The 14,559-nt window shown below is 35.2% G+C and overlaps 1 protein-coding gene across 1 annotated transcript; it reads left to right on the forward strand.

Moving 5' to 3' along the window:
• Positions 1–457: 457 nt before the first annotated feature.
• Positions 458–2,844, forward strand: LOC124018299 (protein-lysine methyltransferase METTL21C-like). The gene is made up of 4 exons (XM_046333574.1): positions 458–647; positions 791–942; positions 2,180–2,297; positions 2,432–2,844. Exons 1-4 carry the CDS (start codon positions 458–460, stop codon positions 2,812–2,814), a joined length of 843 nt encoding a protein of 280 aa, XP_046189530.1. The 3' UTR covers positions 2,815–2,844.
• Positions 2,845–14,559: the final 11,715 nt, after the last annotated feature.

Consider the following 14,559-nt stretch of genomic DNA (forward strand, 5'->3'; position numbering starts at 1 on the left):
CTGGCTGTACCATTAGTAGAGACTGAGCCTGTAGAGAGGGCTGGCTGTACCATTAGAAGAGACTGAGCCTGTAGAGAGGGCTGGCTGTACCATTAGAAGAGACTGAGCCTGTAGAGAGTGCTGGCTGTACCATTAGTAGAGACTGAGCCTGTAGTGAGTACTGGCTGTACCATTAGTAGAGACTGAGCCTGTAGAGAGGGCTGGCTGTACCATTAGAAGAGACTGAGCCTGTAGAGAGGGCTGGCTGTACCATTAGTAGAGACTGAGCCTGTAGAGAGGGCTGGCTGTACCATTAGTAGAGACTGAGCCTGTAGAGAGTACTGGCTGTACCATTAGTAGAGACTGAGCCTGTAGAGAGTGCTGGCTGTACCATTAGTAGAGACTGAGCCTGTAGAGAGTACTGGCTGTACCATTAGTAGAGACTGAGCCTGTAGAGAGTGCTGGCTGTACCTTTTTTATGGATCCTTTAGGCACAAATCACAAAGATGAGAAGGACACTGCTTTCATTACAGTAGAGGAGGAGGAGGAGGAGAAAGATGATAGCGAGACAACAGTGATAGACGGTGAGGAGGAATCAGATGACAATGAAGAAGCAGAAAACACTAACTCCCGCTGTAGCACCGAAGCGACTGACGAAGACATTATCGGTGAGTCATTGACATCATTTTATAATGCCTAGATACTCAGACTCAATCATTCAACAACACAAGTCTACCATTGACAGTACACACCCAGGAAATAGAAATGGTATGATCCATGTGAATGAGTGGTTTGTTCCATTCCTGTGTAGAGGAGCTGGACACCAAGGATACAGGAGATGCCCAGCTGGATAATACCCACGTCCCCTGGATACGACTGGACAGAGAGGTCTACTTCTATGCTGGGCACAAAATCAACATCGTCGAGGCAATGGACTCCCATGGCGGAGTGATATGGCCAGCAGTGAGTACAGTTCTACACTACATGTGGCGTTGTCGGCAGGATGAATCACTACTTTTGAAGTAGTTTGACAGGATAAATCACTACATCAGGATAAATCACTACATTTGAAGTAGTTTGACAGGATAAATCACTACATTTGGAGTAGTTTGACAGGATAAATCACTACATCAGGATAAATCACTACATTTGAAGTAGTTTGACAGGATAAATCACTACATTTGGAGTAGTTTGACAGGATAAATCACTACATTTGGCGTTGTCAGCAGGATAAATCACTACATTTGAAGTAGTCCGCAGGATAAATCACTACATTTGAAGTAGTCCGCAGGATAAATCACTACATTTGGCGTTGTCCGCAGGATAAATCACTACATTTGGCGTTGTCCGCAGGATAAATCACTACATTTGGCGTTGTCCGCAGGATAAATCACTACATTTGGCGTTGTCCGCAGGATAAATCACTACATTTGGCGTTGTCAGGATAAATCACTACATTTGGCGTTGTCCGCAGGATAAATCACTACATTTGGCGTTGTCCGCAGGATAAATCACTACATTTGGCGTTGTCCGCAGGATAAATCACTACATTTGGCGTTGTCCGCAGGATAAATCCCTACATTTGGCGTTGTCAGCAGGATAAATCACTACATTTGGCGTTGTCCGCAGGATAAATCACTACATTTGGCATTAACGGCAGGATAAATCAATGCACCAAACACTCACATGGAACAACAGGTGTCTTCTGGCCTTCCTATTCAGATTGCTCTTCTACAGGGAAACAGACAAATGGACTACTGCCACCTAGTGGTGGACTACTGCCACCTAGTGGTGGACTACTGCCACCTAGTGGTGGACTACTGCCACCTAGTGGTGGACTACTGCCACCTAGTGGTGGACTACTGCCACCTAGTGGTGGACTACTGCCCCCTAGTGGTGGACTACTGCCCCTAGTGGTGGACTACTGCCTCCTAGTGGTGGACTACTGCCACCTAGTGGTGGACTACTGTCACCTAGTGGTGGACTACTGCCACCTAGTGGTGGACTACTGCCTCCTAGTGGTGGACTACTGTCACCTAGTTGTGGACTACTGTCACCTAGTGGCGGACTACTGCCCCCTAGTGGTGGACTACTGTCACCTAGTGGCAGACTTCTATAAAGGTCCTACCTGCAACACGTGATGGACCACTAGGTGGTGATAGGCTACACATAGTAATATAATGTATTTGCTCCCCTGCAGGCGTTGGCTCTATGTAACTACCTGGAGACCAATACTGATGTGATAGATCTGAAAGGAAAGCAGGTTTTGGAACTGGGATCAGGAACAGGATTAGTGTCTATCGTCGCCAGTCTACTGGGTAAGTCTTACTGATTTCCTTTGATTTTTAGACTCTAATCCCATCAGCTGCTGTATCTGGTGATAACTGACTACAAAATACATCTTTCTTCTTCTTCTTCTTCTTAAGAAGCTCCTTATGTAATGTGTCCACAGGTGCCCAGGTGACGGCCACCGACCTCCCGGACGTCCTTAGTAATCTTAGATACAACTTGCTCCGAAACACCAGAGGGCGTTCTAAATATACACCTGAGGTGACAGCTCTGTCCTGGGGTCCTGAGGTGGAACGCACTTACCCACGATCCGTGTATCGCTATGACTACGTTCTGGCGGCTGACGTGGTGTATCACCACGATTTAGAGGAGCTGTTGGTTACCATGAATTACTTCTGTCGTCCAGGAAACACTCTGATCTGGGCCAACAAGGTCCGCCTCAAGACAAACCTGGTATTCACTGAAGACTTCAAGAACACATTCAACACCACCCTGCTGGCTGAGATGGGAGAGGTTAAGATCTTCAAGGCCACATGTAAAAGGTAGGAATTATGGAAAGAAGGATGAGGAACTACTGCCGACTGTAACCAAGACTCTTTTCGTCTTCCTCTGAGAAATGCTTGAAGACAGAAGGCGGCCATCTTGGCTAATGATAATGAACGTTGATGGACTACTGATGTTGTTGTTGATGTTTGATTTCTACTTTCTAATGATCTACTATATATAGTGCTTTATTGTTTACTTTGTTTTTACACACGTACTTAGATAGTTGATATTAATATTAAAATGTATGCACTTCGCTGTCTTGTTTCAGTTTGTATGGTCAAATAATAATAATAATAATACCAATAATGATAATAACAATAATAATACCAATAACAATAATAATAATAATAATAATAATAACAATAATAATAATACCAATAATAATAATAATAATAATAACAATAATACCAATAATAATAATAATAATAATAATACCAATAATAATAATAATACCAATAATAATAATAATAATACCAATAATAATAATAATAATAATACCAATAATAATAATAATAATAATACCAATAATAATAATAATAATAATAACAATAATAATAATAACAATAACAACAATAATAACAATAACAATAATAATAACAATAACAATCATAATAACAATAATAATAACAACAATAATAATAATAACAATAATAATAATAACAATAATAATAATAACAATAATAATAATAATAACAACAATAATAATAATAACAATACTAATAATAATAACAACAATAATAATAATAACAATACTAATAACAATACCAATAATAATAATAATAATACCAATAACAATAATAATAATAATAATAATAATAATAACAATAACAACAATAATAACAATAACAATAATAATAACAATAATAATCATAATAACAATAATAATAACAACAATAATAATAATAACAATAATAATAATAATAATAATAACAATAATAATAATAATAACAACAATAATAATAATAACAATAATAATAATAATAACAACAATAATAATAATAATAATAATACCAATAATAATAATAATAATGGATATCGTAAGTATGCTGCTGGTGGACCTGAGAAATACATAACACACTCACAATGGGAGACAATTAGTCTTCCATATCTTTTTATTCTGAATTATTTTCCCATTTGTGACATAATTCCATTACAGTTACTATGATGACAAAATAGTGTGTTGGTATTTTCCATATGTGGCCGAATAAAAATATTGATATAAAATTATACTAAATGTAACCGAGTTAAGAACATACTGTAAACTTACTCTTCACAGCTAGCTTGAAAGGTTAGATTATTTTTTAAACGACTAGCTAATTTAACTAGCTAAACAGAAAAAGCTAGGCTAACATTACTTTAATTCGCCACTTTACAAGCTAGCCAGCTAACTCTTCAAATAAACATACCAGATATATGACAGAAAGAGATACTGTATATGCTGACCTGGTCAGAAAATCTAAATGTCAAACAACATACTGGTACGTTGGTTGGTCACAGTACAACAATACTACAACAACATACTGGAATGGGGGTTGGTCACAGTACAACAATACTACAACAACATACTGGAATGGGGGTTGGTCACAGTACAACAATACTACAACAACATACTGGAATGGGGGTTGGTCACAGTACAACAATACTACAACAACATACTGGAATGGGGTTACAGTAAAACAATACTACAACAACATACTGGAATGGGGGTTGGTCACAGTACAACAATACTACAACAACATACTGGAATGGGGGTTGGTCACAGTACAACAATACTACAACAACATACTGGAATGGGGGTTGGTCACAGTACAACAATACTACAACAACATACTGGAATGGGGGTTGGTCACAGTACAACAATACTACAACAACATACTGGAATGGGGGTTGGTCACAGTACAACAATACTACAACAACATACTGGAATGGGGGTTGGTCACAGTACAACAATACTACAACAACATACTGGAATGGGGGTTGGTCACAGTACAACAATACTACAACAACATACTGGAATGGGGGTTGGTCACAGTACAACAATACTACAACAACATACTGGAATGGGGGTTGGTCACAGTACAACAATACTACAACAACATACTGGAATGGGGGTTGGTCACAGTACAACAATACTACAACATACTGGAATGGGGGTTGCCTCCAAGCTGCCATTTGAATCAGTTCACCCGGCAACCTCTGCCCTCTATGATAGGTTAAATCTAGAAATGTCTTGCTATTGGTTACCAAGTCAAAACCAGTATAAAAGGTCACAGTACAACAATACCACAACAGAATCAGACACTGACATCACTCCCTCTCTCTGTGGACCAGCCATTTCCTTTGGCCCTGTCCCCCTCATCAGACCCCCTCATGCCGAGCTATGTAGGGCAGAGGCAGGGGCATACCAAGGACCTCTGACAAAAGGGTTTCAGGCTGGATTAGATTTGGTTTTAACGGTCATATCAGAAACCCGAGAGCTGGCGTATTCAGGTCAAATTCTCTTAGCCGGGCCAAACGCTGACGAAATCAAAACCGTTCTTGATGGAGGTTAAGAGTTAAAATCCCCCATGTATCCTAGTCCATAGTGGCACCTGGTTTATGTGTATTTATAGGTATTCCCCATGTTTATGTATAGGTATTCCCCATGTTTATGTATAGGTATTCCCCATGTTTATGTATATTCCACAAGTTTATGTATAGGTATTCACCATGTTTATGTATAGGTATTCCCCATGTTTATGTATATTCACCATGTTTATGTATATTCACCATGTTTATGTATAGGTATTCCCCATGTTAATGTATAGGTATTCACCATGTTTATGTATAGGTATTCCCCATGTTTATGTATAGGTATTCACCATGTTTATGTATAGGTATTCACCATGTTTATGTATATTCCCCATGTTTATGTATAGGTATTCCCCATGTTTATGTATATTCACCATGTTTATGTATAGGTATTCACCATGTTTATGTATATTCCCCATGTTTATGTATAGGTATTCACCATGTTTATGTATAGGTATTCCCCATGTTTATGTATAGGTATTCACCATGTTTATGTATAGGTATTCTCCATGTTTATGTATAGGTATTCACCATGTTTATGTATAGGTATTCCCCATGTTTATGTATAGGTATTCACCATGTTTATGTATAGGTATTCCCCATGTTTATGTATAGGTATTCCCCATGTTTATGTATAGGTATTCTCCATGTTTATGTATAGGTATTCCCCATGTTTATGTATAGGTATTCCCCATGTTTATGTATATTCCCCATGTTTATGTATATTCCCCATGTTTATGTATAATCCCCATGTTTATGTATAGGTATTCCCCATGTTTATGTATAGGTATTCCCCATGTTTATGTATAGGTATTCACCATGTTTATGTATAGGTATTCCCCATGTTTATGTATAGGTATTCCCCATGTTTATGTATAGGTATTCCCCATGTTTATGTATATTCCCCATGTTTATGTATATTCACCATGTTTATGTATATTCACCATGTTTATGTATAGGTATTCACCATGTTTATGTATAGGTATTCCCCATGTTTATGTATAGGTATTCACCATGTTTATGTATAGGTATTCACCATGTTTATGTATATTCACCATGTTTATGTATAGGTATTCCCCATGTTTATGTATATTCCCCATGTTTATGTATAGGTATTCACCATGTTTATGTACAGGTATTCCCCATGTTTATGTATAGGTATTCACCATGTTTATGTATAGGTATTCACCATGTTTATGTATAGGTATTCACCATGTTTATGTATATTCCCCATGTTTATGTATAGGTATTCCCCATGTTTATGTATAGGTATTCACCATGTTTATTATAGGTATTCACCATGTTTATGTATATTCACCATGTTTATGTATTCCCCATGTTTATGTATATTCCCCATGTTTATGTATAGGTATTCACCATGTTTATGTACAGGTATTCCCCATGTTTATGTATAGGTATTCACCATGTTTATGTATAGGTATTCACCATGTTTATGTATAGGTATTCACCATGTTTATGTATATTCCCCATGTTTATGTATAGGTATTCCCCATGTTTATGTATAGGTATTCACCATGTTTATGTATAGGTATTCACCATGTTTATGTATATTCACCATGTTTATGTATAGGTATTCCCCATGTTTATGTATATTCCCCATGTTTATGTATAGGTATTCCCCATGTTTATGTATATTCACCATGTTTATGTATAGGTATTCCCCATGTTTATGTATAGGTATTCCCCATGTTTATGTATAGGTATTCCCCATGTTTATGTATAGGTATTCCCCATGTTTATGTATAGGTATTCCCCATGTTTATGTATAGGTATTCACCATGTTTATGTATAGGTATTCCCCATGTTTATGTATAGGTATTCCCCATGTTTATGTATAGGTATTCCCCATGTTTATGTATAGGTATTCCCCATGTTTATGTATAGGTATTCCCTATGTTTATGTATAGGTATTCCCCATGTTTATGTATAGGTATTCACCATGTTTATGTATATTCCCCATGTTTATGTATAGGTATTCCCCATGTTTATGTATAGGTATTCACCATGTTTATGTATAGGTATTCCCCATGTTTATGTATAGGTATTCACCATGTTTATGTATAGGTATTCACCATGTTTATGTATATTCACCATGTTTATGTATAGGTATTCCCCATGTTTATGTATATTCCCCATGTTTATGTATATTCACCATGTTTATGTATAGGTATTCACTATGTTTATGTATAGGTATTCCCCATGTTTATGTATAGTTATTCCCCATGTTTATGTATAGGTATTCCCCAGGTTTATGTATAGGTATTCACTATGTTTATGTATAGGTATTACCCATGTTTATGTATAGGTATTCCCCATGTTTATGTATATTCCCCATGTTTATGTATAGGTATTCACCATGTTTATGTATAGGTATTCACCATGTTTATGTATATTCACCATGTTTATGTATAGGTATTCCCCATGTTTATGTATATTCACCATGTTTATGTATATTCCCCATGTTTATGTATAGGTATTCACCATGTTTATGTATAGGTATTCCCCATGTTTATGTATATTCCCCATGTTTATGTATATTATGTTTATGTATAGGTATTCCCCATGTTTATGTATAGGTATTCACCATGTTTATGTATAGGTATTCCCCATGTTTATGTATATTCACCATGTTTATGTATATTCACCATGTTTATGTATAGGTATTCCCCATGTTTATGTATAGGTATTCCCCATGTTTATGTATATTCCCCATGTTTATGTATAGGTATTCCCCATGTTTATGTATATTCCCCATGTTTATGTATAGGTATTCCCCATGTTTATGTATAGGTATTCCCCATGTTTATGTATAGGTATTCACCATGTTTATGTATAGGTATTCACCATGTTTATGTATAGGTATTCCCCATGTTTATGTATATTCACCATGTTTATGTATATTCACCATGTTTATGTATAGGTATTCCCCATGTTTATGTATAGGTATTCACCATGTTTATGTATAGGTATTCCCCATGTTTATGTATATTCCCCATGTTTATGTATAGGTATTCCCCATGTTTATGTATATTCCCCATGTTTATGTATAGGTATTCCCCATGTTTATGTATAGGTATTCACCATGTTTATGTATAGGTATTCACCATGTTTATGTATATTCACCATGTTTATGTATAGGTATTCCCCATGTTTATGTATATTCCCCATGTTTATGTATAGGTATTCACCATGTTTATGTATAGGTATTCCCCATGTTTATGTATAGGTATTCCCCATGTTTATGTATAGGTATTCACCATGTTTATGTATAGGTATTCACCATGTTTATGTATATTCCCCATGTTTATGTATAGGTATTCACCATGTTTATGTATAGGTATTCACCATGTTTATGTATAGGTATTCACCATGTTTATGTATATTCCCCATGTTTATGTATAGGTATTCACCATGTTTATGTATATTCACCATGTTTATGTATAGGTATTCCCCATGTTTATGTATAGGTATTCCCCATGTTTATGTATAGGTATTCCCCATGTTTATGTATATTCCCCATGTTTATGTATAGGTATTCCCCATGTTTATGTATATTCATCATGTTTATGTATAGGTATTCCCCATGTTTATGTATAGGTATTCCCCATGTTTATGTATAGGTATTCCCCATGTTTATGTATAGGTATTCCCCATGTTTATGTATATTCACTATGTTTATGTATAGGTATTCCCCATGTTTATGTATATTCACTATGTTTATGTATAGGTATTCCCCATGTTTATGTATAGGTATTCCCCATGTTTATGTATATTCACTATGTTTATGTATAGGTATTCCCCATGTTTATGTATATTCCCCATGTTTATGTATAGGTATTCCCCATGTTTATGTATAGGTATTCCCCATGTTTATGTATAGGTATTCCCCATGTTTATGTATAGGTATTCCCCATGTTTATGTATAGGTATTCCCCATGTTTATGTATAGGTATTCACCATGTTTATGTATAGGTATTCCCCATGTTTATGTATATTCACCATGTTTATGTATAGGTATTCCCCATGTTTATGTATATTCCCCATGTTTATGTATATTCACCATGTTTATGTATAGGTATTCACTATGTTTATGTATAGGTATTCCCCATGTTTATGTATAGGTATTCCCCATGTTCATGTATAGGTATTCCCCATGTTTATGTATATTCCCCATGTTTATGTATAGGTATTCACCATGTTTATGTATAGGTATTCCCCATGTTTATGTATATTCACCATGTTTATGTATAGGTATTCCCCATGTTTATGTATATTCACCATGTTTATGTATAGGTATTCACCATGTTTATGTATAGGTATTCCCCATGTTTATGTATAGGTATTCCCCATGTTTATGTATATTCCCCATGTTTATGTATAGGTATTCCCCATGTTTATGTATAGGTATTCCCCATGTTTATGTATAGGTATTCACCATGTTTATGTATAGGTATTCCCCATGTTTATGTATAGGTATTCACCATGTTTATGTATAGGTATTCCCTATGTTTATGTATAGGTATTCCCCATGTTTATGTATAGGTATTCACCATGTTTATGTATATTCCCCATGTTTATGTATAGGTATTCACCATGTTTATGTATATTCCCCATGTTTATGTATAGGTATTCACCATGTTTATGTATAGGTATTCACCATGTTTATGTATATTCACCATGTTTATGTATATTCCCCATGTTTATGTATAGGTATTCCCCATGTTTATGTATAGGTATTCCCCATGTTTATGTATAGGTATTCCCCATGTTTATGTATATTCCCCATGTTTATGTATATTCCCCATGTTTATGTATAGGTATTCTCCATGTTTATGTATTCACCATGTTTATGTATAGGTATTCCCCATGTTTATGTATATTCACCATGTTTATGTATAGGTATTCACCATGTTTATGTATATTCACCATGTTTATGTATAGGTATTCCCCATGTTTATGTATAGGTATTCTCCATGTTTATGTATAGGTATTCACCATGTTTATGTATAGGTATTCCCCATGTTTATGTATATTCACCATGTTTATGTATAGGTATTCACCATGTTTATGTATAGGTATTCACCATGTTTATGTATATTCACCATGTTTATGTATAGGTATTCCCCATGTTTATGTATAGGTATTCACCATGTTTATGTATAGGTATTCCCCATGTTAATGTATAGGTATTCCCCATGTTTATGTATAGGTATTCACCATGTTTATGTATAGGTATTCCCCATGTTTATGTATAGGTATTCACCATGTTTATGTATAGGTATTCCCCATGTTTATGTATAGGTATTCCATGTTTATGTATAGGTATTCACCATGTTTATGTATATTCACTATGTTTATGTATAGGTATTCCCCATGTTTATGTATAGGTATTCCCCATGTTTATGTATATTCACCATGTTTATGTATATTCACCATGTTTATGTATAGGTATTCACCATGTTTATGTATAGGTATTCCATGTTTATGTATAGGTATTCCCCATGTTTATGTATAGGTATTCCCCATGTTTATGTATATTCACCATGTTTATGTATATTCACCATGTTTATGTATAGGTATTCACCATGTTTATGTATAGGTATTCACCATGTTTATGTATAGGTATTCCATGTTTATGTATAGGTATTCACCATGTTTATGTATAGGTATTCCCCATGTTTATGTATAGGTATTCCCCATGTTTATGTATAGGTATTCACCATGTTTATGTATAGGTATTCCCCATGTTTATGTATATTCCCCATGTTTATGTATATTCCCCATGTTTATGTATAGGTATTCACCATGTTTATGTATAGGTATTCCCCATGTTTATGTATAGGTATTCCATGTTTATGTATAGGTATTCCCCATGTTTATGTATAGGTATTCCCCATGTTTATGTATAGGTATTCCCCATGTTTATGTATAGGTATTCCCCATGTTTATGTATAGGTATTCCCCATGTTTATGTATAGGTATTCCCCATGTTTATGTATAGGTATTCCCCATGTTTATGTATAGGTATTCACCATGTTTATGTATATTCCCCATGTTTATGTATAGGTATTCCCCATGTTTATGTATAGGTATTCACCATGTTTATGTATAGGTATTCACCATGTTTATGTATATTCACCATGTTTATGTATATTCACCATGTTTATGTATAGGTATTCCCCATGTTTATGTATAGGTATTCACCATGTTTATGTATATTCCCCATGTTTATGTATAGGTATTCACCATGTTTATGTATAGGTATTCACCATGTTTATGTATATTCACCATGTTTATGTATAGGTATTCCCCATGTTTATGTATAGGTATTCCCCATGTTTATGTATAGGTATTCACCATGTTTATGTATAGGTATTCCCCATGTTTATGTATAGGTATTCCCCATGTTTATGTATAGGTATTCACCATGTTTATGTATAGGTATTCACCATGTTTATGTATATTCCCCATGTTTATGTATAGGTATTCACCATGTTTATGTATAGGTATTCCCCATGTTTATGTATAGGTATTCCCCATGTTTATGTATAGGTATTCCCCATGTTTATGTATAGGTATTCACCATGTTTATGTATAGGTATTCACCATGTTTATGTATATTCACCATGTTTATGTATAGGTATTCCCCATGTTCATGTATAGGTATTCCCCATGTTCATGTATAGGTATTCACCATGTTTATGTATAGGTATTCCCCATGTTTATGTATAGGTATTCACCATGTTTATGTATAGGTATTCACCATGTTTATGTATAGGTATTCACCATGTTTATGTATAGGTATTCACCATGTTTATGTATTCACCATGTTTATGTATAGGTATTCACCATGTTTATGTATAGGTATTCACCATGTTCATGTATAGGTATTCACCATGTTTATGTATAGGTATTCACCATGTTTATGTATAGGTATTCACCATGTTTATGTATAGGTATTCACCATGTTTATGTATAGGTATTCACCATGTTTATGTATAGGTATTCACCATGTTTATGTATAGGTATTCACCATGTTTATGTATAGGTATTCACCATGTTTATGTATATTCCCCATGTTTATGTATAGGTATTCACCATGTTTATGTATAGGTATTCCCCATGTTTATGTATAGGTATTCACCATGTTTATGTATATTCCCCATGTTTATGTATAGGTATTCACCATGTTTATGTATAGGTATTCCCCATGTTTATGTATAGGTATTCACCATGTTTATGTATAGGTATTCACCATGTTTATGTATAGGTATTCACCATGTTTATGTATAGGTATTCACCATGTTTATGTATAGGTATTCACCATGTTTATGTATAGGTATTCACCATGTTTATGTATAGGTATTCACCATGTTTATGTATAGGTATTCCCCATGTTTATGTATAGGTATTCACCATGTTTATGTATAGGTATTCACCATGTTCATGTATAGGTATTCACCATGTTTATGTATAGGTATTCCCCATGTTTATGTATAGGTATTCACCATGTTTATGTATAGGTATTCACCATGTTTATGTATATTCCCCATGTTTATGTATATTCCCCATGTTTATGTATAGGTATTCACCATGTTTATGTATAGGTATTCACCATGTTTATGTATATTCACCATGTTTATGTATAGGTATTCCCCATGTTTATGTATAGGTATTCCCCATGTTTATGTATAGGTATTCACTATGTATCCTGCTCCATAAGGCATTATAGAATGTGTTAGATAACAAATTCCATTGCGTATGCATCGGTATCCATTTCTAACAGCAAGCTCCTGTAAAAAACACTCACTAGAAATACCTGCTGTGACCAGAAAATACATCGAGCATAACTTGGTGCAACAACTCTCTGTCAAACCTCTATTTACAAACTGGGATTACTTACTTGTAAACAGAGACTGAGTAATAGTGTGTGTGTGTGTGTGTATATATATATATATCTCTCCACAGCACTGACTCAAAACTGCTATTACACATGCTGCTTGTAAACAGAGATTGGGTAATGGATAGATGTGTGTGTCAGATGGTCTCCTCTCTAAATATAACGGTGGGTTGGTATGATGGGATGAGTGTCCAGCAAGATAAACAGTTTTAACATCTGTAGAAGGGTAGAGATAACAGTGGTAATGTCTGTAGAGGAGTAGAGATGACAGGATATCAGTTTTAATGTCTGTAGAAGGGTAGAGATAACAGTTATAATGTCTGTAGAAGGGGTAGAGATAACAGGATAACAGTTATGTCTGTAGAAGGGGTAGAGATAACAGTTTTAATGTCTGTAGAAGGAGTAGAGATAACGGGATAACAGTGGTAATGTCTGTAGAAGGGGTAGAGATAACAGTTATAATGTCTGTAGAAGGGGTAGAGATAACAGTTATGTCTGTAGAAGACGTAGAGATAACAGTTATAATGTCTGTAGAAGACGTAGAGATAACAGTTATAATGTCTGAAGAAGGGGTAGAGATAACAGTTATAATGTCTGTAGAAGGGGTAGAGATAACAGTTATAATGTCTGTAGAAGGGGTAGAGATAACAGTTATAATGTCTGTAGAAGGGGTAGAGATAACAGTTATAATGTCTGTAGAAGGGGTAGAGATAACAGTTATAATGTCTGTAGAAGGGGTAGAGATAAGTTATGTCTGTAGAAGGGGTAGAGATAACAGTTATAATGTCTGTAGAAGGGGTAGAGATAACAGTTATAATGTCTGTAGAAGGAGTAGAGATAACAGGATAACAGTTATGTCTGTAGAAGGAGTAGAGATAACAGTTATAATGTCTGTAGAAGGGGTAGAGATAACAGTTATAATGTCTGTAGAAGGAGTAGAGATAACAGGATAATAGTTAACCTGTTATCTAGACCTTTTACAGACGAACAGTTAACTAAAAGTCTAGAGAAGCCACTCATAATGTCTGTAATGTGGGAGAGGAGAGAGATGAGGGAATATTGACAAACGTGATCTGAAAGAGGCTGCACTGATTGTCTTTCCAAGCTATATTGGCCTTTATATTTTGATATAATTGGGATGAGATGGTAGTCTAGACAAGAGTTTCTGACTGAGGCAATGCATGATGGTAGAAGGGTGTGTATGGTAGTCTAGCCAGAGTTTCTGACTGAGGCAGTGCATGATGGTAGAAGGG

The sequence above is a fragment of the Oncorhynchus gorbuscha genome, unplaced genomic scaffold (genome assembly GCF_021184085.1).
Source record: "Oncorhynchus gorbuscha isolate QuinsamMale2020 ecotype Even-year unplaced genomic scaffold, OgorEven_v1.0 Un_scaffold_472, whole genome shotgun sequence".
Classification (NCBI taxonomy): Eukaryota; Metazoa; Chordata; class Actinopteri; order Salmoniformes; family Salmonidae; genus Oncorhynchus; species Oncorhynchus gorbuscha.